The sequence below is a fragment of the Melanotaenia boesemani genome, chromosome 18 (genome assembly GCF_017639745.1).
Source record: "Melanotaenia boesemani isolate fMelBoe1 chromosome 18, fMelBoe1.pri, whole genome shotgun sequence".
Classification (NCBI taxonomy): Eukaryota; Metazoa; Chordata; class Actinopteri; order Atheriniformes; family Melanotaeniidae; genus Melanotaenia; species Melanotaenia boesemani.
In genome coordinates, this window is record NC_055699.1 from 24,562,173 (window position 1) to 24,590,002 (window position 27,830).

Genomic DNA, 27,830 nt, shown 5'->3' on the forward strand with positions numbered 1-27,830 from the left:
TGTAATGCACTGACAGACTGCACCTTGTCACTTACCCTATGACAGCTGGTAGAATAATAATACATGTTATTTAAAAGCGCCTTTCATGAAACTCAACAGGCGAGTCAGGAGTCTGGATTGTAGGATGAGAAGAAGGTCAATATTACAGATGTAATTTGGAGAGGAATTCCAGAGTTTGGGAGCAGAGCGGCTGGTTTTATCACTTCTCCGCAGTTGAATGGAGCTGTGGGTCATAAATGTAATGGTTCTGCTCTTATTTTGGGGCAGCATTGGCCTTGCAGCAAGTGTGTCTAGTTCTTTGTTTCTAAGTTTTTTCTTTGTTGAAACTTGCACGTCTTTGTTTTTAATATTTTCTGTTGTTTGTGCAGGAAAAGGTTGATGACATGCAGCAAGTCCAGGACATGCAGCATTTAGGGTTCTGTCTTTAACTATGTTGTAAATCATATCTACAGACGGTGTGGACACACACAAACAGGGCCTTTCACTTATTTTGGCCCATAAAAACAAAACTGAAAAACAATACGCTCACCAGTAATATCAATGTGCAATCGGCCAGTAAAGTGAAAACATGCCATCTCCACTGAATCTGCAGTCTTTTAAGTGTAGTGATTATTACTATTATTGAAGTCTGATAACAGGTTTGATCCTGTTCTAGTCAGGTTCCAAAATGTTGACACTGGGTGAGAGTGAGGGTACACCTAGATGGTCCACAGGAATGACACAAAGTCAAAGATGATCATAAATTCAGTCCGGTCTAGAATCTAATCACTGTAGCATGCATGTAGCTGCACAGGAGGTTGGTGAAAACCCATCTGGTTGTAGGTAGAATATGTAAACCCAGCTCAGGTGCAGCCGGAGAGTTTATTGCTGCAGGGTGACTGTGCTAAATGCTTGAACATGTGCAGCCACCAGTCAGACCAGAGCAAAAATATAAGCTGTTGATAGAACTGGTATTTAAGATCCTGTCAGCCAAAACATGAGATTGTGACGTCAATGAACTTGTTGTGCAAGACTTCCCTCAACTTTGAACTTAAACAGTAACCAGGTGTTTCACTAACATTCATTTACAGATGCTCCCAACATGAACTAGGAGACAAATGTTCATCACTTTTATTCTGTGGAGTGGGTAAAACCAGTGTATAATAAATAATAATCTCATATTATGGAAGCTTTCCTCTTCATTTCTTGAAAGTTTGTGAGAAGATGTGACAACTTTCACCTGCTTAAAAGTCTCTATAAAGTATCTAGTAAAGCATTTTCCTAATGGATTCATTTTGAACATAGTTGATAAAGCTAAATGTGATATTTCTGTGGCTACATGAAGATGTGAGAACCCATGACAAAAAAATTAATTATAGCTGCACTTGATTTTGCCTTTGCAGTTTGTAAAAGAGAAATTACAAAGTGATTCCATTTATTTAACACTGCACTGGTGTAAATATGTGCAACTCTCTCAAGTCTTAATAAAGGCAATTTGTCACTGTAGGAGTCTACTTAAACCATGCATCTTCAAAATGTGGAAAGTAATGTCAAAGAGAAATTTATAACAATTATAACTCCAATTCTTTGGCACTTGACTCAGGTTTCAAGGCTTCTAAATGCCACTGTGCTTTCTATACTTGGCATTGTGGCTTTAAAGATGTGCAAGCTTCCAAATCCCTCCAGAAAATCAGCTTAACTGCTCTTTTAACCAATATCTGAAAACAAATTGATAAAAAGCAGTAAAAGAAAAGTCTTGACAGAAGCAGCAGCTGGAGGTATTTTTTAAACCATAAGTTTATAAACTTGAAGCTCTTGGACAGCAGAGTTAACCTGAAAGCTTGATGACAGAATCACCTGCACAGCTGAATGCTGTTTATACGTTAAACTGAGCTGAGATCAAATATAAAAGCAGAGTACGTTTAGTATAAAATAATTTTAATGAAACCCCATTACATTTAAATCAAATACTTTCTCATGGTAGCTGGTAAAAAATTAGGCACAACACGTCTGTACTCAAAACACATTGATTTTAAGTTCTGTAAAATGATGCATGTGTGGACAGAAAGGCGTCACTGTAAGAATGTCAGACAGGAATATATATAATCGTATTCTGATTCAGTTGAGACGTTGACCAAGTGAAGGAAAACCAAGTAAAAAATAACTAAAAGTTAGACATTTAAAGCCTCGTGTGCAGATCAGAAAATCACGCGTGGACGCGCAGCAGCTCCAGGTGCTGCAGCAGCTCCGGAGCGCTGGGTCTGCAGGCGACCTCTGCGCTCCAGCACCGGCTCAGCAGATCACCGCACCGCTTCCCTCTCTCCGACCTGAACACCATGTGGTCCTGAAGGGAGGGCCGCAAACTGTGCGCCACGACCGCATAGAGGACATACTGTCTGTCGCCCGTGTAGGGCGGCTCTCTGGTTAAAAGCTGCCACAGGGTGATTCCGAAGGAGAAGACGTCCGCTTTAGGAGACACATCCTCTCCTTTGAGCAGCTCCGGGGCTCTGTGCGTGTACGTACCACAAACGTGGCTCAGATGAGGGCTAATCGCGCTCGTTTCGCATTCGTGGTCCAGTTTCAGAGAACAGCCGAAATCCGCGATTTTGCAGACGTCTTCGCTGGACACGAGCACGTTGGCTGGTTTGATGTCCAGATGGACGACGCTGTGGGAGTGGAGGTACCTCAGGCCGCTGGCGATGTCTGTGGAGAACTTCAGCCCCCTGTCCTCCCCCAGCTGCTCCGAGCTCCCGTAAATAATCTGCTGCAGATTTCTGCTCCCAACAAACTCCATCAGGATGGTTCCGATGCTGCTTTCGTCCTCGCGATCCGCCGGAACGCAGGTGGTCGCCGCGATGACGCGCACGATGTTTTTATGGCGCAGGTGCGCAGCGTTCAGTTCAGCCCAGAAACTCTGTCTGGAAGCCAGCTTGTTCTTTGTGCACTTTTTCACTTTCTTCAGCGCAACGGTCTCCCCGAAGTACTCCGCCTTGTATACGGAGCCGAACCCTCCAGAACCCACGGACTCCACGGAGCGCAGCTGCTTCCAGTGGACCACTGATGACCAGAGCCGGCTGGCGACTCTGCCGTGCAGCCGCTGAGCAGGGACCTGCAGGGTGGAGCCATGGGCGAGCTGGGCCAGCGGGCTGCTGCAGGTACCGGTGTCCGGACACGGATAGATGTCTTTGGGCAACAAGCGGGTGACGGGGATCGGAGAAGGCATGGCGCGCGAGGAGTGTCGGGTCTGCTGCTCATTGATCAACACGTGCGTTCAACTGGGATGAAGCGCTAATTTGACGTGATGCATGATGGTCTTGGTCGAATATTCCGTCTGGAAATGCAATACCGAAGGCGTCCAGAAGGGACAAGGAGGCTGTAGCAGTACTTCTTGAAAAGGGTTGAGTCCTTCGAAGTTTGTAATGTTTTTTCTTAATCTTCTAGTCTGTGTAGAAGAGGCGAGTCTTATGTGTTGGCACAGCAGCATCAGAGACTCAGAAACCGGACAAACTGATTTAAAAAGTGACTGGAGATCCGATGTTGAATCGAGGCCGGTTTTCCAGAGAAGATCCACTCGCCATCCAGCTCCGTCTCTTCCATCAGGATGTGTTCCCCTTGCTGTAACCGACCAGTTATGACCCAGAAGTTTGAAATGTATAATTTTTTTATTAAAAGATAACAAATGAACACTGTAAATTTAGGAGTTGTGTGAATCTGCCTTCCTTCTAAACTCAGAGGAACAATGTCTAAAGTAAATTTCCATCCATGATGTGTTCCCCCTGCTAACATTTATGTTCCAAAAGGATGAAAATTTCGAGATTTATTCATCAAAAGGTCATAAGTAAGCAAATTATTAGTAAAATAGTTAATAAAAAGGCCATATTATTATTACTATTATCATTATTGTTATTATTATTATTATTATTATGTTTTAATATGACGTTAAGGGAAAGAACGTTATATCTCGGCCTCCAGGGGGCGCTGTTAAAACACGTTGGTGCAGAAATTTAAAAAAAAGAAAAAGTCACAGATTATCTACATGCTAATTTCAGTGGTTTGACGCTTAACATTGAAGTGAGAGGCCTGTTAGTGTTTTTTTTACTATATAAATCTGTTCAAAAGAGATGGACTGCCAAATACAACTAGAACTTTTGAGACAACCATCCCCACTGTGCGATTGGTTGTCACAATGAAATGTCAATGAGATAAATAAATATAAACGAAAGATTCTGGAAAAAAAAAAGTTCTTAAACCTTTAAATTTTAGAGTGAAAGGTCCCTCTATTAAAACCTGAAACTTTAGTCTTCCATTACACACTATAATGGAACCAGCTGAGGAAAACAATTTTTGAGAATTGAAATTAAAGTAAAAAGTGTGACAACCAACCCTGCTCTCTTCTCCATGATGGTATTTATTACTGTTAGTGTTATAAGTTTGTTGGATGGGACTGGGCTTGAGAGGAGTGTGCTTTGGCAGAGGTAATAAATAAAGTCCATCCTCAGCAGAAGCTGAAGATGGGAGTCCATTCTTCTCATTTATAGAATCAGCTTCGAGATCCCATTTGTTCACAAATGACACATCACTTCTCTGAAGCAAAGAGGAATGTTGCAAAAGGTGCTCAGCATGAAGACTGCACACCCTCCACATCACTCAGTGATCAACCAAGTTATATCAGGAGTAGGAAAAGGTAAGGAGTCAAGCAGAATGCATAATTTCTGCTTTCATTAGCTACTTATCACCATAAATTATGCATTCTGGCTCCCTTTCTTGGATAAAACCAAAGTTAGGTTAATTATCAACATGCAGCCTTACTTTTTTATCAAAATAAGGACGAATCATCTCTGCTGTGGCATTTCTCACACACGTCTCCGTAATAAAATGGTGCAAAGTTTGTGTTTTCTGGCTCCCAAAGCACATGTTCCATGTGAATAAAACATTAAAAAAAAAAAAAAAAAACTTAAGTGAATACACAACACGTCTCTGTATGGACAGGACCTCAAGTTAAATCTTCCGGCTCTGAACAGTCAAAGCTTCGGAGACCCCCTTTGCTTTTTGGGGGACCCCATGGGGGTCAGGGAACCCAGGTTGGGAACCCACTGTTCTAAATGATCAAAAGAAACAGACACAAAAAGTGAGTCATGCATAATGGAAACACACACTGACACCTTCAGTGTACACATGCATGAAAAAAGTCTCTTAGTTAAAAGCTGTGACAAATAAAAACATTTTCAGATCTGATTTACCAGAACTCAGGTTTGGATCAGACTTCAGATTTTCTGGTAGATTGTTCCAGATATCAGGAGCAGAAAAACTGAATATTTAGTTCAAACTCCTGCGGTGGAAAGTAAACTGGACCCAGATGATCTTAGAAGTCTTGGTGGCTCATTTGGTGTCAGCAGATCAGATCTGTATTTTGAACCAGAACAATTCAGAGCCCGTTAAACCAGCAGTTCCAACCTAAAAACTGGTAACATGTGGCCTGTTTGGTCCGGACTTTCTCCCCGGGCCTAATCAGCAGTCTTCAGGAGATATTACCAGGCAGCTCGCTGGAAAATGTCAAGAACTCCAGAGAAAAGCCATGCACTTTGGAGAACATGGACAGAAACTTGCACAACTTTGTAACAAGTATGAAAATGTGTTAAGAAGCAGCCATGATAAGAGCTGGATGACCTCAAAACAGCAGTTAAAAGAGGCTCAATACTTCTGTTATAATCTTTTTTACTAGAATATAACATGGACCATCCTTTAGGACGGGAATGGAGATAATGCCACCCAAACTTTGCTGTTATTTTTATAAAATCATCAATCATCATGTTAATTAAACTGAAGACAAGAGGGTGACTGATAATATATTTTAGTTTTGGGGCCTGTTCACGATGATCCGGCCATTCCTTCCATCATCAACGCAAGATCTTGCTGAAAAATGAATGCAACTCTAGACAGAAGTGCATCTTATGACTCTGCATAAGCGTATCGAAATAATTCCTCCGCAAGTTTTCACTTTTCTAGAAACAAACTCTAAACTCAGAACAGGAAATTCAATATTCAGGAAATATTTGGTTTATTGTTTTTAAGTTTCTTGTTTGAGGGATAATGTAAAATGCAGAAGTGTGGCTTGAGAAACCTTACCCGACTTACATGGAAGGAAATCTAACTTTCTATAGCATTGTCTGAGTTTGTCATAGGTCAGATACTAAATTTCCAGACTCCATTGAATGCAGCATGCTGTTGGAGGGCTTAACAAGCCTCCATGTGAACATACAGGCAGAAGACTGGTTATGAGGAGGTTAGAGGGGCCTCTCTCTCTCTGTCTCACACACACAGCGAGTGGGACACTCTTAGTGTTGTGGAGTATGTAATGCTTTCTGTTTGAGTTCAGTGGGTTCACACAGATGGTTCAACTGAGTTTACTCCATTTATAGTAGGGGGAGGGCTGGGTCAAACAGGGCTGGATTTTCTTTTGCATTCTGTGGTAATAAAAGTAATATTTATGAATAGCTACTATGTGTGAACACTATGAGTGCCTAATTAACACCTTGGCAGTTTTGTGCGGTGTACAGCTTCAGAGGTGAACGCTGACAAAGCTGACATGGCGCATTCAGAATCGGGCTGGAGAAGAATGTTACGCTGTTCACAGCCTGCGTTTGTCACTTTCACTCAGACTTTTTCAGCTTCCAACACATGATCACATCCAGACAGGTCACTCAGTGGGCGATGATAACATAGGATAGCACACAATGTGATGGAAACACATCTTCTCTTGTTCTTTTTAAATCTGATTAAGCTGTTTATCTTGTAAGGATGGAGATGGGGTGGGGTGCTGATTCCGACAGCTTCAGTGCGTTCCTGAACAAAATATTAAGACCACATCATAATCAAGTTGCAAGCAGAGATTCAAAATGCAAAAAGAACAGGACACAAAGACACAAAAACAGAAAGTAGAATTTTGTTTTTTTTTTTATCGAAAACTGCTTTTAAAGGTTTTTTTCAGTGACGCGCCCCATTATAGCCTATCTAGCATCCATCATCCTACCTGCACTGAGAGACCTCTCTAGCCAGTCTTATCTTGACTAGTCTTATCTCTTACTCTGTACCTTTCTCTTTTATATCTTTATATCTCTTCCTCACTTGACGTCCCAGATGAAAAAGTTCTATAGTGCTGTTTCTCCAGAAATCAACATAACAGATGGCACTGAACCATCAAACGAGTCAGGAACACAGGGTTGGAAAGTTACATAATGCATCTTTGAACTCAAACACGTTGTTCATCAGCTGATAAAAAGCTGACAACAATCAATTCGGAGGGTCCTTCAAATTCTCCGAATTGGGACATTGCTTGGCGCACTAGGATGACGTATGTAGCAGTATTTAGTATTTAGCACAAATGCGGTTTTGAGTCGGCTAACAGCATGCCTTAGCTTTAGCCCACCTACCTTCATTGGCTGGTTAGCTCACGTTAGATCCGAGTAGGCTCAGTTAGCTCTTAGCTAAAGGCAGTTTGGAGTTTGATAGACGTCAGTCATCCACCCCCACACTCACAGCCCCCTCTCTCAACTCCGGCACTTTGCCCATTTTTGTATTCTCCGGGAGCAATAGCAGGCATGACGCTGCCAAGATGGCGACGGTGGGAACGCCCAACAAGCTTCACTTTTGCTCTTCAGAAACCTACAGGTGAAGTCATGGAGCTCCGTCCATCTTTTATATACAGTCTATGGTGCAGACCCTGAACTGGAACACACCTATGTTCTGGTTGTGTGCTATGTGTTGAACGTCTGTGTGTTGTGTGTTGTCAACGCAGTGCTCTGCGTTGAACCCACAATGCCCTTCACGCTGTAGCCCGTTTCCTGTATTTGGTTCACTTGAAGCGGACAAATTTGTAGGCAGACTAGAATTTGCTTCTTTGATCCGAATTAGAGTTTGCTAGTGCATTCCTCAACAAAGGAACCACATCTATTGTGCAAAGAAACTAGGATTCAAATCAGAAGACCTGGGCTAGCAGCTAATTCGGCATACATCTTACATCCTATCTCTTCTCTGAACTCTCTCCAGCCAGAAAAAGTCAGTCTGATGTTGAGTCTCGTCACTTTCTCTTTCTTCTCTAATAATATCCTCTTGGGTTTCTTTGCTGAAGCAGCCATTCAAAAAAGTCACCTTATTGATATCCTGTTGCTAGGGTGTCACCCAGTGCCATGAAGCGAAATGCTGCTGTAAAGTGAACCAGGACAGGAAAAAAGTTGTAAACTGTGGTTTCTTAGCTTTGGGACACTGCTGGGCGATGACAATTCTGGGAATGTACATAGTTTGAATGAGTTTAAGGTTGTGAAATTATGCAGTGCTAATTCAAAGGGGTCAAACAACCAACCAAACTTTCAAATGTCCTTACTTTTTGTGCATATGTAGCGGATGGCACCTTGGGGTGTTGTTTTTCAAGTTAGTCTGCTCTGAATCATCTCTTTTATGTTGTTAGGGTTGTAAGAGTGGACTGACTATATCTTTTTTTGTTATGTGGGTCTTTTTTTTTTCACTGGGTCACCTTCCCTTAAAAATGATTTACGTCCTCCTGTCGTTACTGTAGCTACCCAGAAGTGTTTACACCTGAGCTTGTTGGGTGAAATCAATGTGGTGTTTATTTGCAGTGGTTTGATGTGCAATCAATTAAGGTTTAAGTGGGCACCTTCACCATGTGCTGTGTGGTGTGCGGGTTATTGTCCAGTAAATAAATAGAAATATAATTAAAACTTTTTTTTTTTTTATCTTCTTTTGTTTTCATTGATTACCCTTGGTAACACATAGTTTATTTTTTGTTTCTGCTTTTTCCATTTCCAAGCTCTACTTATATCCTGGTTACAATCCATCAGCATTAAATATGAATATGTACAATTTTTCCCTGGTCTTTAGATTTTATTCAGGAGTGAATTTTTAAAATGATATAGCCTGAATTTGTTTAAGAGGCACCAACTTATACAAGACCACAACATGCAGACAGAATAAATGACACATTTTAGTGAACATCAAACAGACTTGAATCTTTCTCTTTACGTTTATTGAACTTTCATTACACTGAGTAAAAACACTTGGAGTTGTCAATTGCAACTCTTCTCTCATAGCAGCAAGGTATGTGAATTAAATCAGGTTATTCTGCCAAGCAATAAATAATCTGTTTCTTTGGATGATGTCCATGTTTAAAAAACAACCGATAAAAGCTGCAGCATTAATATTTATTTTACACAACCTATAAACATATACATATATATTTACTCATATGTTTATGTGATTTACTTTGCCTATATGTAAAAAAATACAACAGTAGTTTGTAAAATAGATTTTGAAGTAAAATGTTGAGATTTTGCAACGAGTCCATCACTGATGAAATGCAACAAGTATGAAAACCAACATGGCCGGAAAGCAGTTCATCTCTGAACTTCTTCAGCTCATTTTTGAATGGAGTAATGCAACCACCTTACACATCCCCAGGTTTGAGGACCATGATGATACAGGCGTGTTTGTTAACAAAAAAAAAAAAAAGTCACAGTACAATACAAATATATGTAGTTATATAATACAACTGGGCACACACGCATGCCAACTGTTCAGCTAAACTGGATACTTATACAAACAATTCATTTAAGAACTAGAAAAGATGTCTGTAGCACCGTAAGGAGCTTTAGACGTTATGTTAGCAGCTTGTTCCAATACCAAAACATTTTGCAGTATTGCAGTGTTTCTTACATACACATTCATTAAAGTTCACTGGTACCGCTGAAGCTTATGAAGAAGTTTGACATGAACTGCTCAATGTCTGTGCCTCTCACTAAAGACCTTCAACCATCTTCAGACATGGTTGTTTTTTTTTTTAGATTATCTTTCAAACTTTGAACTCAGGGTCTAAATCTGGATGAACTTCATTGAACTTGGATCTACAATTAATTTAACCCTTTAACACCTAATGTATAATAATCAATATACAGTTTAAGACCTATTGCATCACCATATGGTAACAACTTTGCTCAAAACTGACCCACCCATTTGATATTTCAGCATATTCCACTGTAGGGTTGTGCAATTCCAACACAGACACAAATAACCACTTACGCTCACACTCAATCCTAGGGAGAATTTAGAAGTACCAATTACCCTGACATGAATGTTTTTGAGTTGTGGGAGTAAGAACGAAAAATTTACATGCTTTTAATTACGCATACATTTGTTTATCATGGCTGCATCATATATTTTGCTTTGTTTGAAGCATAGTTTGTGAACATCATCAGAAATTAATGCTACACAGTATGCAAATACCCATTAGGGGCCATGTAGGGACTTATATGACCAGATAAAACCCACTGAGATCCTCATCTCTTTCACAAAGGTGACGTGGCTAAGAGGTCAACAACATACAAAAATACAAAACAATAAGTCAGGAAAGCTAAAATTCTATTTGATGTACAGAAGTAAGGTCAATTGTGGTAAAATGTGAGAGAAATTTAGAAAACAAGACATGTTGTAGGGTCCTTACATACCATCTACAATACCACTGATGGGGGTTCTCAGAATAAACCAAATTAATCCTTTTTTTTTCCTTTAACCTTTTTTTTGTACTAGTTTAACTCGTATACAATGCTAACTTTTGTTTGTACCCTAAAATTCAGCAACTCTATTTGGTCTGAACTCGCTAATGGGCCCCCTTGTGGAATCCTCTGGTAACAAGCTTTATAGACAAGCAAGCAAGCAGACAAAACTCCAAACAAAGGCTTCAGTCGAGGTTCCAACCTGGAATCTTTTTGCTGTGAAGCAATGGTGTTAAACCACCAGCTCAATCCTGTTTTGATCCACGTAATACTTGTCTTATGCCCCCTAATGGACCTTTTATACTATAATAAATCTAACATACCATACATAGATGCAAAACTTTTTTTGTTTTTTTATTTTACATTTTGAAAACAGCTAAACAAACACTTCATTTAAAATTTTTTTTTTTCGTGGGTCAAGTGTTAAAGGGTTAAATATCAGCTTTAAATCGTTGGATTCTGTTATTTAATCAATCTGAGCCCAGCCACAAAGAGCTAAGTGAAGAAATGTGTGCTCTCATGACACATTTCAGACAGAAATCACAAAAAATGGAGTCATTTTAGACTATTGAGGGACACTAAAAGAAGACAAAGCAACCTGCTGCATAACTTGTTTGTCTTTGAAACAACTAAACAGCAAAACAATATAATTAGGTGCTAAATAATCTTCAATTTCACCTACACCACCTGATGAAGAGTTAAATAAAGATCTTTGTAAAAACTACAAAAATCTGTTTAAAGATGCATCATCTGTTAAAGAACCCATCAATGAGACACACAGAACCATTGTGCAAGTAAAGCAAAAAAAAAGACACTTTGATAGGAAAAACACTGTCAACATTGTACCTGTAAAAATAGAACATTTTATATTGTATTTACATATAACTTCTCTAAAAGAGCTAAATATATCTTCTATACATTTGTAATAACCGTTTAAAACAAAAAGGTACTGGAGGAAATAAGGCTTCAATTTACAAAAAAAGTGCTGTGATTACAAAAAGAAAAAAAAAAGAAAAAAAAATGCAATTTACTAAAATTTCTCATGAAACCATAAACCTTCACATGATACAGATATCACACTTTGATAAATGCTTTGAAACTAAACACATTCACAACCCAGACAAACGTCTCCATTCAAGTCCTGACGTTCAGGAGGGAAACAAGAGAAAACTCAACACTTCGACTTCATCAGGCCAGAAAACCGGAGCGCAAAGATAAATGAGTTGAGGTAAATGGTAATACTATGAGGGTTAATACGATGCACAAAGACGCCCTGTTACCTGTTGGAGACAGAAGGGGGAATTTCTTTAGCTAGTTTCAATCTTTATTTTTTTTTCTTGCATTGTGTGCTCCTACAAAAGCCAGGTTCCAGGTTTTTATAAACTCATGCTGGCAGACTTCTGATACAGGTTCACTTTACCCTAAGCTTAGATTTTAATGTTTATAGACAAAAAGAAGTGGCAGCTCTCTTATGTTGAGCTTGAAATATCATTGTTGACCTGCACAGAAACAAGTTTGGCCCAATTATCGTCTCTTCTGCTGATCCACATTTATATGTCACTCTCTCTCCCACTTGCCATCATTATCCCTTTTTTGACAAAGAGCAGTTCCAGCGCTGGTTTAACTGGGTTTTGACAACCATAACGCCGGTTACTGGCCAAGAAAACTGGAAAAAACACACTGTTGGAACAGAGTTTATACAGGGTCACCGCCCCTGTTAAGGCACTCGCTTACATGACATAATAGATGGATGCTAAACCAACATACAGATACTGGAACTGGCTAGTTGAAAGGGCTCTCTGAAAAAGTTCTTCTTAAAAATTAACTTCTTAAAATGAAGCTTTTAGCATTAAACCAGCCCAGACACCAGGGTCAAGTTAGAACAAACACATGATTATATGTCATATCGTCACTGTCCAATCGAAACCACGTATGTCAACTTTTGATGTTCTTGATGTTCTACATTGTACGGCATGGTCTTGCCTATAAACTGATGTCTTGGACACTTCTATCACCAATGGGAGGGCGTTTTATGAGGCCGTCTATTTAAGATGTATCTCCATTGGGTGTCATAACTTTGTGAGAAAAACAGTTTTTTTTGTAAAAAAACAAAGAATTTTCATTGGACAGTTGTGTTGTTAAAACTGGCTGAATATTGAGTGGATCTTCCCCCTGTGTTTCTGTAACATTTTGAATTAAATTCAGGAATGTTTGGGAAAAAGAAAAAGCCAATAAGAATATTAAATATCTGATGTCAGCTCTCAGAATCAAACACATTTCAATCATTATCCATCCCTGTACTTATAGAAGGAAGAAGCTCCTCGCTATACGGCTAATTTTTTTTTTAATAAAAGAAACTGGAACAGGTTTATTGATTGATAAATTTTTAACCTTAGCATTTTGTCTCAGTCTGTCATTTGCAACCGAAACTCTTTTAGTTTTCCAGCAGCACGTTCCGTTCTTTAAAAATTTTTCCTCACTCAGAGATACTCAGCTAACATTTTTTTTTCCAGAGTCAAACAGAATACCGAGATCTTAATGAGGCCAACCAAAACTAAACATTTCTACACGAGCAGCAGCATCTGTGGTAATGACAGTATTCAATGCAACACTTAAACATCTAGAAAATCTAAATATACAACACAGCAGAGGTAACGGAAGTTGCTAACGGTCAATGCAACAGTGCTAAGTGTAATTTACAATCTGACTGTCAGTCTGCCAGGTTTTTAATGGCCATTCAATGGAAAAAAAGGGAAAACTAATTAATTTTTTCATTGGATATCTTTCAGCAAAATTTGGAATTATTAATAAAATGTTCAAGTTTATAAGAAAAAGGTGAATTTCTGTCAACACAGCTGATATTTGGCTAATTTTTCTAAATCCTCCATTTATTCTCCTACATTAGTTACTAATGACGGCGAAAAAAACCCAAAACAAACAAAAATAAAAACAAAGAAAAACAAAAAAACAAATGATTTGTTAAAGTACTGCATGGAATATATGGCACTGCATGCATTTACTGTGCAACTATTCTGCAATTTAATGCATGCATGTTCATATGGACCGATGCAGCCACTGAATACTGCAATGAATGTCCATATAAGTGCAGAAAATATAGAAACTGATGCTGTTAACTCTTCTCCACTGCTCTTCATCAGTGTGACATAGCTGTTAAATCAATAGACGAGATAAGATAGGGACACAAGTTTAGCCATTTGTACATGTTTTGTATCTTAGGCATATTTAGGACATAAAAAAATCTTGTTTCTGAGTTACAAAGTTTTAAAAATGAGATAAATACAACCTCAACCTCATTATTTATATACCGAACATCAATGAAGGTCTTAGAGAATCAGTTGTTGTAGAAAAACATTAAAGACATAATTTATTCTTAAAGAGAGTGGACATCCTGCTTCACCTCTAGGTCAATACTATGAGCTATGACTCCGACCATAAAGCCCAGGATGGGAACTGAGAACTCCCGCCTCTGAGCTTATCAAGGCTGGCACCGTTTGATGTACCACATCGTCATGCACAGAGCTCCCGCTTTCCCTCAACACGCCTTACACTCAAATATTTTTACAACTGATTTTACCTAAATATTTGTGTTGTGGGAGTTGTGTTTGGAGGAGTGGTCAAAAAAAAAAAAAGTTATTTCTGCTGCCAAGGGTGGAATTATTTTGTCTTGCTGAGGAATATTACATCTTGCTCTTAAATTCATTCTCATGGGGGCCATGAAATAATCCACCTTTATATTCAGGCTTTATTTACAAGAGTTTTTCCCTTTTCTTGATCAGTTTTATTAAAAAAGTTAAATTGTTTCCTTTTTCAATTATCCTGACCTGATAAAGGAACGTTTAAAAAGGTCTTTAAACATTTTAAAGTTATTTTTCATCATCTTAGATGATTTGATAGGAATTAAAAAGATTTGTTATTGTTTAATGTCAAATGGGCGGAGCTTCATTTAAATGATAATACAGAGCTTTTTGTGTATTTTAAAAGCAAAATTATTGGTCTCGGCTTCGCCAAACATTTTCATAGTCTCTTATTTACAATTTTTAGTATGTTCATTTTTATTCATTTATTAAATTTTATAAATATAGTTTTTTTTTTTTGCCATGTCTACACACTTCAAATGGCAGCTTGTAGATGTAAAATGAGCTTTCTCTGTTTTTCAGCTCTTTTCTTCATCTAAAAGTTTCACTCCAACACTCACCAACAATCTAATCTATCACATGTTAGATTTCTGGTCTGTATGGAAAAAAAAAAGAAATAAAAAAGAGCACAATGACACTAACAGGTGAGAAGTGAAGCAGCAGTCCCGTTTAAACCCTCAGCAACGCTCCTCCCTCCCTCCCTCCCTCCCTCCCAGGAGGATGATTTCTGTATCATTGTTGAGTTTAATTTGTGACTTTTCAATGCAGCGACTGATCCCCAACAAAAGTTGGGGATTGGCTGTTGGGGGCTGATGGCAGCCATGAGGGAGGCCTTGCTGGTGCTTTTTTTTTTTTTTAGGGACTACCTGAACTTTTCAGCAGGTGGCAACCATACTGGTCTGTCTGGTTCACTTTGGTGTGGATTAATTGAATCTTAGAAAAATGAAAATGAAAATAACTCCTAAGATGACATGTAATACTGTTACTCAGTACAGGAGGACCTGTTGGGTACCCAGTACTTTAACTGGTTTTAGCTAATTTACAGTTAATCACACTAACAGACTTTTAGCTAAAATCTTTGAATATTTGAGATGTTTTACCAGCTTCCAGAGTCAAAACAGTGGCTTTGTTTACATACACAGCAATATTTCTTCCTCTGAATGAGGTTTAAACAGCATTTTCTGATCACTTCAGCCTGGATAAGGTCGTATTCAGGCTGTGTGGAGTATGCACATCTTACTTGTTTTGTATAGACAAGTACAAATCGAATTCTGGCAGATTTTCACAGCATCTGACACACGCTGCTGTTTTTACGATGCAAGCCTTCATCTCCCCGGTTGCCAAGTCTGCTCATTATAATCAAACTTTTGGGCTTGTTTTTGTAAGAGCTCAATTGCTTGTTTTGTTGCTTGTTTCTGTCACAAGATCTGGCAACCCTTTCTCCAGCAGAAGAGTCGGTGCAGAGCAGGAGGGCTGCGGGTAAAAAGAAGAATTTTAGTACAGAAAAACCCAGAGAGACATGGATGTAATGAAGGCTTTGGATGGTGTAAATATCACTGTAGCATGAGGTGGGGGGTGTAAAGTGGGCATCAGTCATGAATATGGACAGAAAAGAAGGTGAATAGTCAGAATATTGCTGTGCATGTGCACATGGCCGCTCTAGATTATGGCAAAAAAAATATCTCAATATGCCAACTTGTAATGAAACAGATGTAAATTACGGAAAACATCAGAAAACCACCGATCACTGGTCCTTAAAATTTCTATCACACATGAAAAACATCATAAAACAATCTAGATCTTAAAAATCTGCACACAAGGGAGGTCAATCCTTCCAAAATATCTGCATTTTTTTTCTTTAAAAAATTATATTTCAACCTACTTACATTCATCACTCATCTAAATAAAAACATGGAATGTTTAGCTGTGTCCACAGATGAGGTTTTTTTCCTGTGTGGTGATGTATCCGTCTCAGTATGCAGCCCAATGCTTCTCCATGTAAAACCATTACAGATGAATATTGCAGCCTGTGTGTGAAGTCATTTCTGTTTTCAGAGCAGCTCAGAACAAGTTAAAATGTAAAAAATAGTAAGAAAATATGATTTAGTATGAATATTTACACAAAGCAAGAGAGGACCCTTTTTTAAGATAATGGTGGTGATTTGCTAACATCCCTGTAGCAGCCTTTAGAGTGAGGCCTTGTGAAGATGTGTGTGTGTGTGTGTGCTTTCACAACTGATTGTCATGCATCTCCTGCTGTGTTTGTGTCTGTTCATCTTGTAATAAATGAACAGACTCAATAATCTTCTAAAAAGTGCATAATTGGCAAGTGTCTGCTGCTGAGGTTTTGGAGGCTCAGTGTGTGTCCGTGTGTGTGCTTGATAACGAACGTACATACTTGATCACTGAAAAGCTTGGTGGAAGCGGGGCAGTGTGGTGGGTGCGCTGAGATTGGATATGAAGGCAGAGGGAAGTCCTTGAAGTGGATTCTCTGAAGCCTCTGGACCAATTGGGGCCTGAGGGGGCAGCTGGACGAGAGACGTGGGCTCTTCGTTGGCTGGAAAGGTGACGCCCTGCCCCCCGCTGCCTCCTACCTGGTTGTATGGAGGCCCGTTGAGTGGCAGGAAATTGAAAAGCTGAGAAAAGTCCATTAGAGGGGAAGATGAGGGCAGAGAGTCGCATGTGGTGGTTGCCACTGATGCAGACATTTTGGAGATGGACGTTTCCTCACTCTCTTCCTCTAGCATACCCACTTGAGGAACCAACTCAAGTTTGGAGGAGGAGAGTTGGGGTTCTTGGGCTGCAGAAGATGAGGATGGCATGCTGCTCTGCAGCTCCATTAGGTAAGTCTCCAGTTCTCCCTTTAGATTCTGCTCCCTCTCGTTAGGGGGCATGGTGTATGAGGTAAAGTTGGGGCCCAGTGGGTACTTTAGAGAAAAGGCGTGAGTCGGGTTGGAGAAGGGCTGCGTGTCCAGGACCGGGCCTGCGTACATGTTGAGCTGGTGCGACCTTGGCGTCAACATTCCCGGGAGCTCGCCCTTGATGCTCCCAGATGCCAAATCATAGACAACGGGCTCCAGCGAATCAGCTGGCTCAGTTTTTACCCTCAGAAGCTCCCTGGCGTGGCTCTTTTTCATGTGACGGGTCAGATGGTCCTTCCTACCAAAGCGCTGAGCACAGTACTGACAAAGGAAGTCCTTGCGTCCGGTGTGCACCACCATGTGGCGTCGCACATCTTTCCGGGTGTAAAACCGCCGCTCACAGTGCTCACAGCGATGCTTCTTCTCTTTGGTCCCACCAGAGGACTTGCCAGCATGTGTTTTGAGGTGTTCGAGAAGAACCCCGGTGCTGGGGAACAGCTGAAGGCACACTTGGCAGGTGAGGTCTCCACTATTGGCGGCGTGGAGGGCAAGGTGGCGTTTGAAACCCAACTTGGTGTTATAGCTCTTGCCACACTCCTGACAGGTGAAAGCCTCCTTGTGTGGGTCATGAGTGTGTAGGTGATTTTTTAAGTGATCCTTGCGGTGGAACATTTTCTCACAGTATGAACACTTGTGGTTTTTTTCTGGCGAGTGAGTTGCCATATGCCTTGGAACACAGACACATTCTATAAGAACTCAGAATTGTTGCAATCATGTTAAAAGTAAGCATGCTTTACATAATATCAGAAGAGCTGAAAACTACCATTAATCAATACATCACTCTAACACAGCACTATGTTACTAAGTGTAAAGAGATAAGCAACATGCTGCAGCCTGCTAGAAAACTGCTGCTTGTCTGTACCGTAGCAGCTTGTATTTGGAGACGAAAGCCTTGGTGCAGTCAGGGTGGGAGCAGCGGTAGGGTCTTTCTCCTGTGTGAGAGTACGAGTGCACCTTTAACTTCTCCAGACTGTTGAATGCTTTCTGACACTCCTGGCAAGGAAAGTTCTTCTTGGGTTTCCCTTCTGCTTTTCTGCGCCTTCCAGAGGGTGGTGCAAGCTTTGCTTTCTCCAGGATGTGGTCACGGTGGCCCTGGGTTCCCGTGGCCATGGCACCCTAAAGAAGACCAGCTACATGGACAGGGGCAGAGTGCCTGACTACTACTGATACAACTAATCTATCCAGTTTTATGAGCTCAGCACCACCTGGACTCAGGGGCCTGAAAAAGAGGGAGAGAAAAACAGAAGGAAGAAATATAATTTAGATATCTGGAGGAAGAATTAGAGAAAGAAAAAAAAAAAAACACAAACCACAATGTTATGCATCATCATGTCACATGAGAAGGCAAGCTGAGTCATCCACAAGGCAGTCCTGATGCAGAAGGTGAAAATGCATGCATAAGAAATATTATTACCAGCCCGTGACATGTCAATAAGACCAGTAAGAAAAATAACATCCATCAGTTTGCAATTCAATTGTTTAGTAAGAAGAAACAGTGAAGAACTGGGCAGGTACCTTGATAAGCTTTTGACTAGCTAAACATTGCTAACACGGATGACTGTAAATCTAACCATCACCATCCAGCTACAAATTAATCAGAATCAGATATTTTATTGATCCAAGACTGGAAACTGGCAATGTTACTGCAGCATTATAATTAGAGATTAAATAGAATATAAAACCTAATTAAATTGAATGTATGGTGCAAAAACACTATATACAAAAAAAAAAAAAAAAAAAAAAAAAAAAAAAAACAGCAAAAATTACACATTTGGATAAAAAAAAAGAAAAACAGAAAATAAAATTTACAATACTGATTTGCTGCAAAATGCTTCAAAAGCATCCCAAGAGCAGCTCAAACTCAGCTCCTCTTAAATGCAAATAATCTGCAACCCCAGCTCAAAGAACATTGGCACAATGTGTAAAATATAAATAAAAACAGAATCTCATCAACCCACATTTTATTCCCAGTCAAACAAAAACAACATATTAGATGTTGAAACAGACATTTTACCATTTCATGAAAAACATGAGCTCATTTTGAATTGGATGGCAGCAGCTGGAGGAACATTTGACAACTTTAAATCTGCAGCAGGTCAGTAACATGACTGGGTGTCAAAGGAGCATTTCAGAGAGGCAGAGTCTCCCAGACGAAAAGATGGACAGAGGTTCACCAATCTGAGACAAACTGGGTCTGAAAAGTGGGAAACAATTCCAGAAAAATGGTCCTTAACAGAAAATTGTGAAGACTTTGAAGGTCCCACCATCTACAGTGTATAATATCATGAAAATATTCTGAGACTCAGGAGGAATCTCTGTGTGCATGAGACAAGACTGAATGTGAAACTTGATGCTGGTGACCGTGGGGTCCTCAGGCAGCACTGCATTAAAAGCAGACATGATTCTCTATTATCACTGCAATCTATAAATGCAGGTTAAAACTATCATGCAAAGAGGAAGCCATAAAATCACTATAATCAGTCTAGAACTACGTTTTACAGACGTGTTGCTGCCATCAGATTCACAGTGAGTTCATGTTTCCATGAAACAGTGAAATGCCTCAGTTTCAGCATCAGATATGTTGTTTGTTTTGGAATTGGGATTGTACATTATAAATATAACTATGAAATATTGAGGTGAAAGATGCTCTTTTTCTAATAAAACTTTTTAAGATTTTCAGAATAAATTAACCAGAGAATCAAAAGCTTAGATTTAGTTTTTTTTTTTTTATCAGTGGTTGCTGCATTTCTGTAAAAACATTTACTTATAAAGTCATTACATAATCAAAATAAATGGTGCTGATCTGAAGCAAAAATGCCCATCCAGGTCTTAAGTGGTTTATCATCAGAAATAAACAAAATAGTATCCCAAACTTTTGAGTTTGCTTACTTGAACGAAACCTTCATCTGATCGCTCCTTTAAAGCCAAACACCAAAGACCTTTTTCAAAACTTAAACTCAGATAAATCTCACGGATCTTTGTCAAGCAGTTACATCTGTCATGCAGATGTCTCATCACCATGAAGCGAGTAGTTCATGGTGATTAAATCGCTTTTGCTCTGGTTTTTAAAGAGAACTAATCCCTTCTCTCTGACATTTGTACCCCACCTGATGCAAGCCGGATCGTCCCCCATCCATGAAGAAAATGGATGGAAATATCAGAGAGGTACACTTTTCCTCATTCAGTCATGTTTTGCTCAGTTTCCTGAGCAGATTATTCTTTGGCTTGCTGTCCATCATGTTTGTTGTATGTGAATTTCCTTTCCCAGGTTTCCCCCTATCGACTCCCCCCGACCCCATATTATGCCCTGATTGACTGCAGCTCTCTCACAAACTCCTCCAGGACATCTGGGCTTAACACAAAGTCATAGACGGATATGTCCACAAGCCTTACACTTTGCCTCAGATAGTGGCCGCTTGTCTGGGATATGAAATTTGCTCTTACAGCGCTGAATTCTGATGAAATTATTTACATCAATATTCAGACAATGAGCCTGAAAATGACGGCACAGCTCTGGCCGTCTGACAGCTGGGACCACAATGTATTTTATTTCATCTCTGTCCAAATGACAGATGGTTGAAGTGGCTAAGAAAGAAAATATAACACCATCTGATATAAATTAGACCTGAATCTCAACCCTCACCCAAACCTTACTGGTTGTTCAAGTGTGGGACATTCTGCACAATGATTTCATGCACTGGCACTTTGAAATAGTGGGTTGAATTAATACAAATTAAACATGCATTTAACATGGAAGAAGAAGAAGAAGAAGAAGAAGAAGAAGAAGAGGCTGTTTAGTAATAACAGTATTAATATTACAGGTAACATGACTGTAACTAAACATGCTCATTAAAAAGCTCATTCTGGCTGCATCATCAGGCTGATGAACAGTTTATTTATTCTGACACATTAATATAGATCATCATGGGAATTTTCAATAAATCCATGCACAGGGTCTCCAGCTCCAGATTATCAACAGAGGAAAGATAAAGGACAACGAAAGGCCTCCGTTACAAACTTATGTAAGTGTTCGCATGGACTCCATTACATCGCTGACCACTTCATCCTGCCGCTGTTATCAACATCCCCAAATCTTTAAATGTTCTCATATGAATCCGTAAACCTAAACGTCTCCTATGGACAAATTCTCAGACTCTGCTCTTGAAAATAATAAAAAAGACAATTTTACTGGAATTTTTTTTTTTTTTTTCCTTTGTCTCTCTTTTATGAGAATAAATTCACAGACAAACAGCAGCAGAGCTGAATGGTGGCCAGCACCTGCTCAGGCTGCTGGAGCTGACCAATCAGAGCTGAGCCATTCAGGATTCGCCTCCCTTGCTTCTGTTTTCACAGGAAACACAGAGTTGTGGCAGAAACTAGCGCTCTCCTAACGGCTGGATGGAAAACTCAAGGCTAGGCGCCATATCTACAGAATCTTTCAATCTCCAACCACTTCCTGCTGACAGTTTCATTACTCAATCATGTCATTCAAAGAAATTAGCTGGATGAAAATTCACTTTAACCACAAATAAAAAGCAAATTAACCAAATAGAATAATAAAAAATTAAAGCTCATAAACAAACAAACCCAGAAGCCAAATATGGAAAAATATCTGATTATTATCGCAAAGGTTTAAATTGATCTTAATTCATTCTGGGATACTCATCAGTCTGAAAAGTCTGGTATAGATTTCTCTACTACAACAAAACGTACAGAAAAAAAAAAGAAAAAAAGAAGCTGATATTAGATAAATCAAATTTCCTTTTTCTTCAAATCATATCAGAAAAAAATATTGTTGCATCTTTTGCTGCTGGATTGAACTTTTTCAGTGATTTATATATTTCAAAGTAAAAAATAAGTTAATTACTTGGCAATAATTATGACTAAGAAACTAAAGAAACCCCATGGTTTATTAACTTAATATTCTAACATAGGCAAAATATTTTATTTGTTACCAAAAATCTAAATGAACTCATTTAAAAATGGACATTTTATCACAATTTAAATTTTTCTATTTTAATGTAACATGAACAATAATTTAAGTTAACGTAATGACAGATTCTGCATCATTACTCACAGCTTGATTTGATGAGATGGGAACAAACTCAAATCTTAAAATGCATCAGAATTGATAAATAAAAAAAAATTACATTTTAAAAACACCTAAATATTCCCTTTTAATTGTGACTACAATTACAGACTTGAGATTAATTTTGAAAACTGTGTAAAACTGGGAGGATTTGTGTCTGAATAACTAAAACCTGAATTAAAAGAAGTTTAAGTTTTTGATGGAATAAAAAATTACTTTAAAAAAATCTATAAAAACAAGTAGGTTACATTCATAAACAACTTTTCTAAATGTATTGAGAATGTTTACATTTTAAGAAGCTAAGAAAATACACTTCCAAAGCTAAAAAATATTTTTAAAGATTTTTTTCTTGATAGCACATCCTGTATTATAAACATTTGGCTCCTCTTTAAAACAAAATATATAAAAGAAAATATAGAGAAATGCTTCAAACAAAAGGCTAAAATTAATATGCCTACAAATTTTTATGGGACAAAGAAAGAGAAGCTTCTTTTATTTATTTGTTTACATCCTAAAGCACATCAGTAAAGATTAAAAGCACATCAGTAAAGATTAACACACACATCAGACTCCAGTTCCCTAAATCTAACCATAAATTTCTAACAGAACACTTCCAGACTGACTCCTCATGAGATGAAAAGTTTAGCTTTTGGTTTTAAGATCTAGGACAGGTGTAAACACAGACCCGAGCCAACAGTGACAACATACTTCCTTCTAATATCCGTTTCGGTATTACATTTCTCACTACAGACTCAGAGACTCTGGCTACTGGTTTCGACCCAACAACAAATCTGTAAGGTTTTGATCTCCAAACTCTGAAAGCTTTGTAGCTTTAACGCTCGGGACATTGAGTACACGGAGTACATGACAGCCTCCTGGAGACTCCGCTGCAGGAAGAGGACCTCGCTAGATCTAGTAAATAGCCTACATAGTGCAACCTGCGACACCAACCATACTCAACTCAAGTTAGCTTGTGATCATAACATGAAACTGTCTAAAGAGCCAACTGGAAAACAGGCTACATGAAGAAAAAAAAAAGAGAGAGAAAGAAATGGCCAATTAGTATGCCTTAAGTTCTCCCTCCATTTTGCAACTTTATTGACAAGAATTTTCTTCTTTCATTTTAGCAAAACCTTACAGCCAAACTATCCTGTTTTTAACAGCCAACCGAGCAGCAGCTACCTGTAGAGTGTCAGGCTGTGATCGCCTGTGTAGCACAAAAAAAGAAATAGCGTGAGAAAATATTCGCTGTGGCTTCCATTGCTGCATTCACCGTTAACATTGACAAAAGAAGAGATGCTTAAATCAGTATGTTTACACTGCTCATGATGAGGAATCATGTCAAGGTAGAAAATACACGTGAGTCAAGCCATCAAGAAATGTTCTGGCAATTTGTGAATCTATGTGCGCCCGATTCCTGGCAGAGCTCATCGCACGGCCATTGTCATTATTTAAAAAAAAATAAACTAAGTGAGGAGGGTTTTTACAACTTTACTCAACTTTCTGTCACTCTACTCACTGCTGTGGTCTTTAATGTTCGTGGACACGCGCTGTGACACTAATATCGCTAGTGACAATTATTTATTTATTTATTTATTTTAATTTGTAATGCCCTCCCTTGGTTTTCTCTGTGGTCCGAAACTGGGTACTGATTAACGCAAACTTTTTCTCCAGCTCACCCCCTCTCATAATTTAAATAACCCCGATATTTTAAATCAAGAACTGGGTAACCGTTTGTTTAATTTACGTCAAACTTACCCCGGACCCTTCAACATCCTTTCTGTTGAGTTTTTCTTGACTTTCAACTATTTTCCGAATTTTTTATAATTTTTTTCTCATATTTTTTGCGAGACGCGGCGGGCCTGAAAATTGTTTGCTTTCTCCTCTTTCGAGCAGCCATTGTGTATGCGCTGCGATGCAACCGCACTTGGGCTTGGCCCCGCCCATTCACAAGTTCCACCCACGTGTTCTTTTGATTTGTGTAAGGTGCTGCCACTTTCGCTTCGGTGTCAGTTACAGGCTCTTTTATTAAAGCCTATTTTTTGGACTTGCTAGATATACTGTCAATCGTTCAAACTAGACATGGACAATTTTACAAGGAAAGGAAGACTAGCGTGCCAAACAAGAAATTCTATTGGCTCAGTGGGCTGTCAATTTACATCCTAAGTTTTCCGGGGTTCCTATTGGCCAATGCTACTGTCAGCTGTCGATGACCGTGTGGGTGATTTTCCTGGTGCGCTGGTGCAGCAACCCTAGTGGAGTTCTTCAGCATGTTGACGAGGTGAAAGCTACTAGCCTTAATAGCATGATCAGTTAGCATCAGATGCTAGCTTACCTAGCAAGTGATCAACTTTTCTGAATATATCCGCAGCATTCCAGAGGTTGAAAATGTGAATGCCATTACCGAATAAATTATCGGAAAAAGACAATAGGTTTACCAGCCATTAGTTGCATTTTAAAAACCGAATAACCTTCACTAGTGTGGATAGAACTTGTTTCCATAAGTATTATCTTAACATTGGGGGGACGCTGACATTTAGAAAAGGTAGGTATTAACCTTATTGCTGTTTTCACCTTGAATGCTGCTAATTTTACTCAGCTGAAAAACTGTTTTTCCTTTAATTTCCCGTTTGGTAAAATAAATGAAGGTTACATGTTAGGGGGACTCAGCCACACTCAATTGAGAAACCTGGTAGTTAAATAATAATTATCATGTTTTGTTATATTAATAGGTATGGTGTCTAAAAATGAATATACCTCTAGAAAGCGGAAGAGCTATCTTTTAATTTGGCGTTAAATTAATTCAAGTTAAAGTAAAAATAACTTAAAGTTTAAAGCTTCATTTGAACTTTAGTTAAAATGCAGTTCCAGTTAGCATTATTATTGTTATGATTTATTCAGCTTTTTTGTGTAATTGAGGAGGCTATTATTTATTAATTTAAAAATTTATTGTTTGTTGCTAAAATTTAAAAACATAAAATACATGCATGCAATACCAGACATGACATTTAGGAAGTTAGGAATAAGAATCACCTTCATATCTTCTCAAATCTGGATGTAGGAAAAGTTGCAGTGGTCACTGAACAGGCTGGAATTAGGATGTTGGAGTTGATGGTTGCCAGTGAACCTGTTTTTTTCCTTAATTTGATAGTTCCTGGAGGTTTTTTTTTTTTTAAAAATCATCATTTAATTTGCACTTTTCACCCTCACAGGAGTACATGTCAGTCTCTGCTGAACGTTTATCTAAACCCAAGAAAATATCATTCAAGTTCTGCAGGTGTCTGAATTTTTATAAGTCAATCATTTAAAGGCTGGAGGTTTTCTGGTTTTTATTAGTTTTTTGTGAAAACACACAGAAGCAGAACGCGTTCATCTGAGAGAAATTAACACTAATAATAATAAATATTTGGATCTTTCTTGTAATAAAGATTGAATTTAGACTGGTTATTGTTAAGTAGTGTAAAATGACCTCACCCCATGCCTGGCTCCATGCTGGCTGCTGTATCTGTTCAGTTTGTTTGTGGTACTTTATAAATGTGGTTTTGCTGCTTTCTCGGCCAGTTCACTCTTGGGAAAGAATTTTTTTTATCTGAATGAGGTTTTATCTGGTTAAATAAAGGAAATGAAAATGAAATGATACACTTATAGTTTCAGACATTTTAATTTATTCTCTTGAGCTGTACAGTAATATGACAGATTCATTAGTTATGTTTACAATTTATCTCCTTTTATCAACAAAATAATAAACCACAAAACTTAATGTCCTTAAAGCGTTGCTTTAGTTTGGCTTCTACATTTTGTGACAGTGTGTTGAAGAAGCAGAACTATGTTTAATATACTTGTGGCTGGTGAAACATAGACTATTAGACACTGGCTTTAATATTAAAATGACCTGAGCTGCAGTAGTTATTATTGGATTTGAAATAAACACACTTTTCTGGGGTAAAAAGTGATGCTATGGATCAGAAAAACGCATGAAAAACTTAACCTGTTTGTTTTTTTTTCTCTTTTCATAGATACAAATGGATAAAAATGCCAGAAAAGTTCGCAATCAGGACATTAATCCATGCATCGATGTGAGTTCAGCACCTTTTACACGCTGCATCGTGTCAAACGCCTCTGTTGTGTGATTCTAACTGCTTCTGTTTTACAGGAAAGCGACGCCTCCCAGAAGTGTTTGGACACCTATAACTACGATAGGAACATGTGTTCAGGCTTTTTCCAGAAATATAAGAACTGTAGGAAATATTGGGTGAGTCTAATTATTCCAGCCTCCAAGATTCCTCTTGCTGTGATTGCTGGTAGGAAAGCAACAGGTATGCTCAGGTTGGATGCAGCAGTAGCGACACCCACTGGTTTTTGAGTGCAGCTGCACATTAAAGACCAGATTAATGCAACATGACTGGAATCCTTACCGGTCTAAATCTCAGCTGAATGATGCTTCATTAATGTGACGGTCACAGTAGCACAGACAGTACAAATATGTGACATGTCGCATGTTTTTCTTACCAAAGAAATTAAAATCATCCCAGTAACCCACAACATGAATGAACCAGCTTTTGATTTTGATTCCTCTCATCACTCTCATTAATGTAAAAAGATATAGAACAGAGTTTTTCATGACAAAATTGACTAAATTTAATTAAATGAGGCAAATGAAAATGCATAACTTTTAAATAAAGGTGAAGTGTTCATGCAGTTAATACACTGACCTTAGTTGAACATGAGAAGCTAGAGGTGTTGCGTTGCGTTCATCCCTATTTATAGCTTTCACCTTTCTGTCTCACATCCAAAAACTCCCTCCACCATGCAACCAGTAAGATCTTTTTATTTTAGCCCTTCATATGTCATTAAAACTCTTTAACATCCGTTTCTGACGCTGTATTTTGGATTTAAATGTACAGCCACTGAGCCCAGCTGGAGGTGACAACACTGTACCTTACAGCAGATGTTCAACTATTTTAACTTAGAAAAACTAACCAAAACATGGAGAACAGACGGACAGGTTTAAACAAATGAACACCGTGAATGATTAAAAAAATGTATATGAAACTTCTTTTTCCTTGCAGCACAACATAATGGTGCAGAGGAGAAGAGACGGTGTGAAACCTGACATGCCCACGGCTGCAGAGAGGCTGGAGATGCTCAATGCACTGGGAGGCAAACCTTACTAGAGAGGAACGCAGTCAGAAGACACGGCGTGGACCAGCAGGCCCGGGAAGATAAAGACAGGCTGCTGGAGAGCCGCTCGCTCAGACGCTGCTTGTGTGGAAGTGGTTATGCATGAAATGAAATGAGACATCACTGAGAGGCAAGACACAGCGCTGTAGATAGAAGGGTAGTTTCTTTTAGTCATGTCTTGACTGAGAATGGTTTTATTGTGAGGACAAGATGTGCCTGTATTGTTTGGTAAAGTGTTATAAAGTCTGTTTTTCACTCAGGATGCAGCTGCTTGAAATATGTGTGACGGACATCTGTCACCTACATAGATTTAATAAAATGAAGTCTTTGGATTAAACGTGTGGGCTGACTTCTGTCTGGTCGAGGTTAGACCAGATCTACAGCGTGTTGCTTCCTGAGCTGGGATGAAACTAAACGCTTTCACAATTTGTTGCTTGTCTTG

General features: G+C 38.9%; 3 protein-coding genes across 3 annotated transcripts; 1 reads left to right on the forward strand and 2 right to left on the reverse strand.

Annotated features, from left to right (window-relative positions):
* Positions 1-1,900: 1,900 nt before the first annotated feature.
* Positions 1,901-3,401, reverse strand: mos (v-mos Moloney murine sarcoma viral oncogene homolog). The gene has a single exon (XM_041968375.1). The coding sequence runs from the start codon at positions 3,200-3,202 to the stop codon at positions 2,186-2,188; it is 1,017 nt and encodes a 338-aa protein (XP_041824309.1). The 5' UTR covers positions 3,203-3,401; the 3' UTR covers positions 1,901-2,185.
* A 5,600-nt stretch (positions 3,402-9,001) lies between these two features.
* plag1 (pleiomorphic adenoma gene 1) lies at positions 9,002-24,080 on the reverse strand. The gene is made up of 4 exons (XM_041968492.1): positions 23,966-24,080; positions 17,981-18,337; positions 16,596-17,785; positions 9,002-15,670 (listed from the first exon to the last, which is right to left on the reverse strand). The coding sequence occupies exons 2-3, from the start codon at positions 18,226-18,228 to the stop codon at positions 16,600-16,602; spliced, it is 1,434 nt and encodes a 477-aa protein (XP_041824426.1). The 5' UTR covers positions 18,229-18,337; positions 23,966-24,080; the 3' UTR covers positions 9,002-15,670; positions 16,596-16,599.
* A 368-nt stretch (positions 24,081-24,448) lies between these two features.
* chchd7 (coiled-coil-helix-coiled-coil-helix domain containing 7) lies at positions 24,449-27,718 on the forward strand. The gene is made up of 4 exons (XM_041967778.1): positions 24,449-24,752; positions 26,224-26,283; positions 26,361-26,459; positions 27,277-27,718. The coding sequence occupies exons 2-4, from the start codon at positions 26,230-26,232 to the stop codon at positions 27,379-27,381; spliced, it is 258 nt and encodes an 85-aa protein (XP_041823712.1). The 5' UTR covers positions 24,449-24,752; positions 26,224-26,229; the 3' UTR covers positions 27,382-27,718.
* The last annotated feature ends 112 nt before the right edge of the window (positions 27,719-27,830 follow it).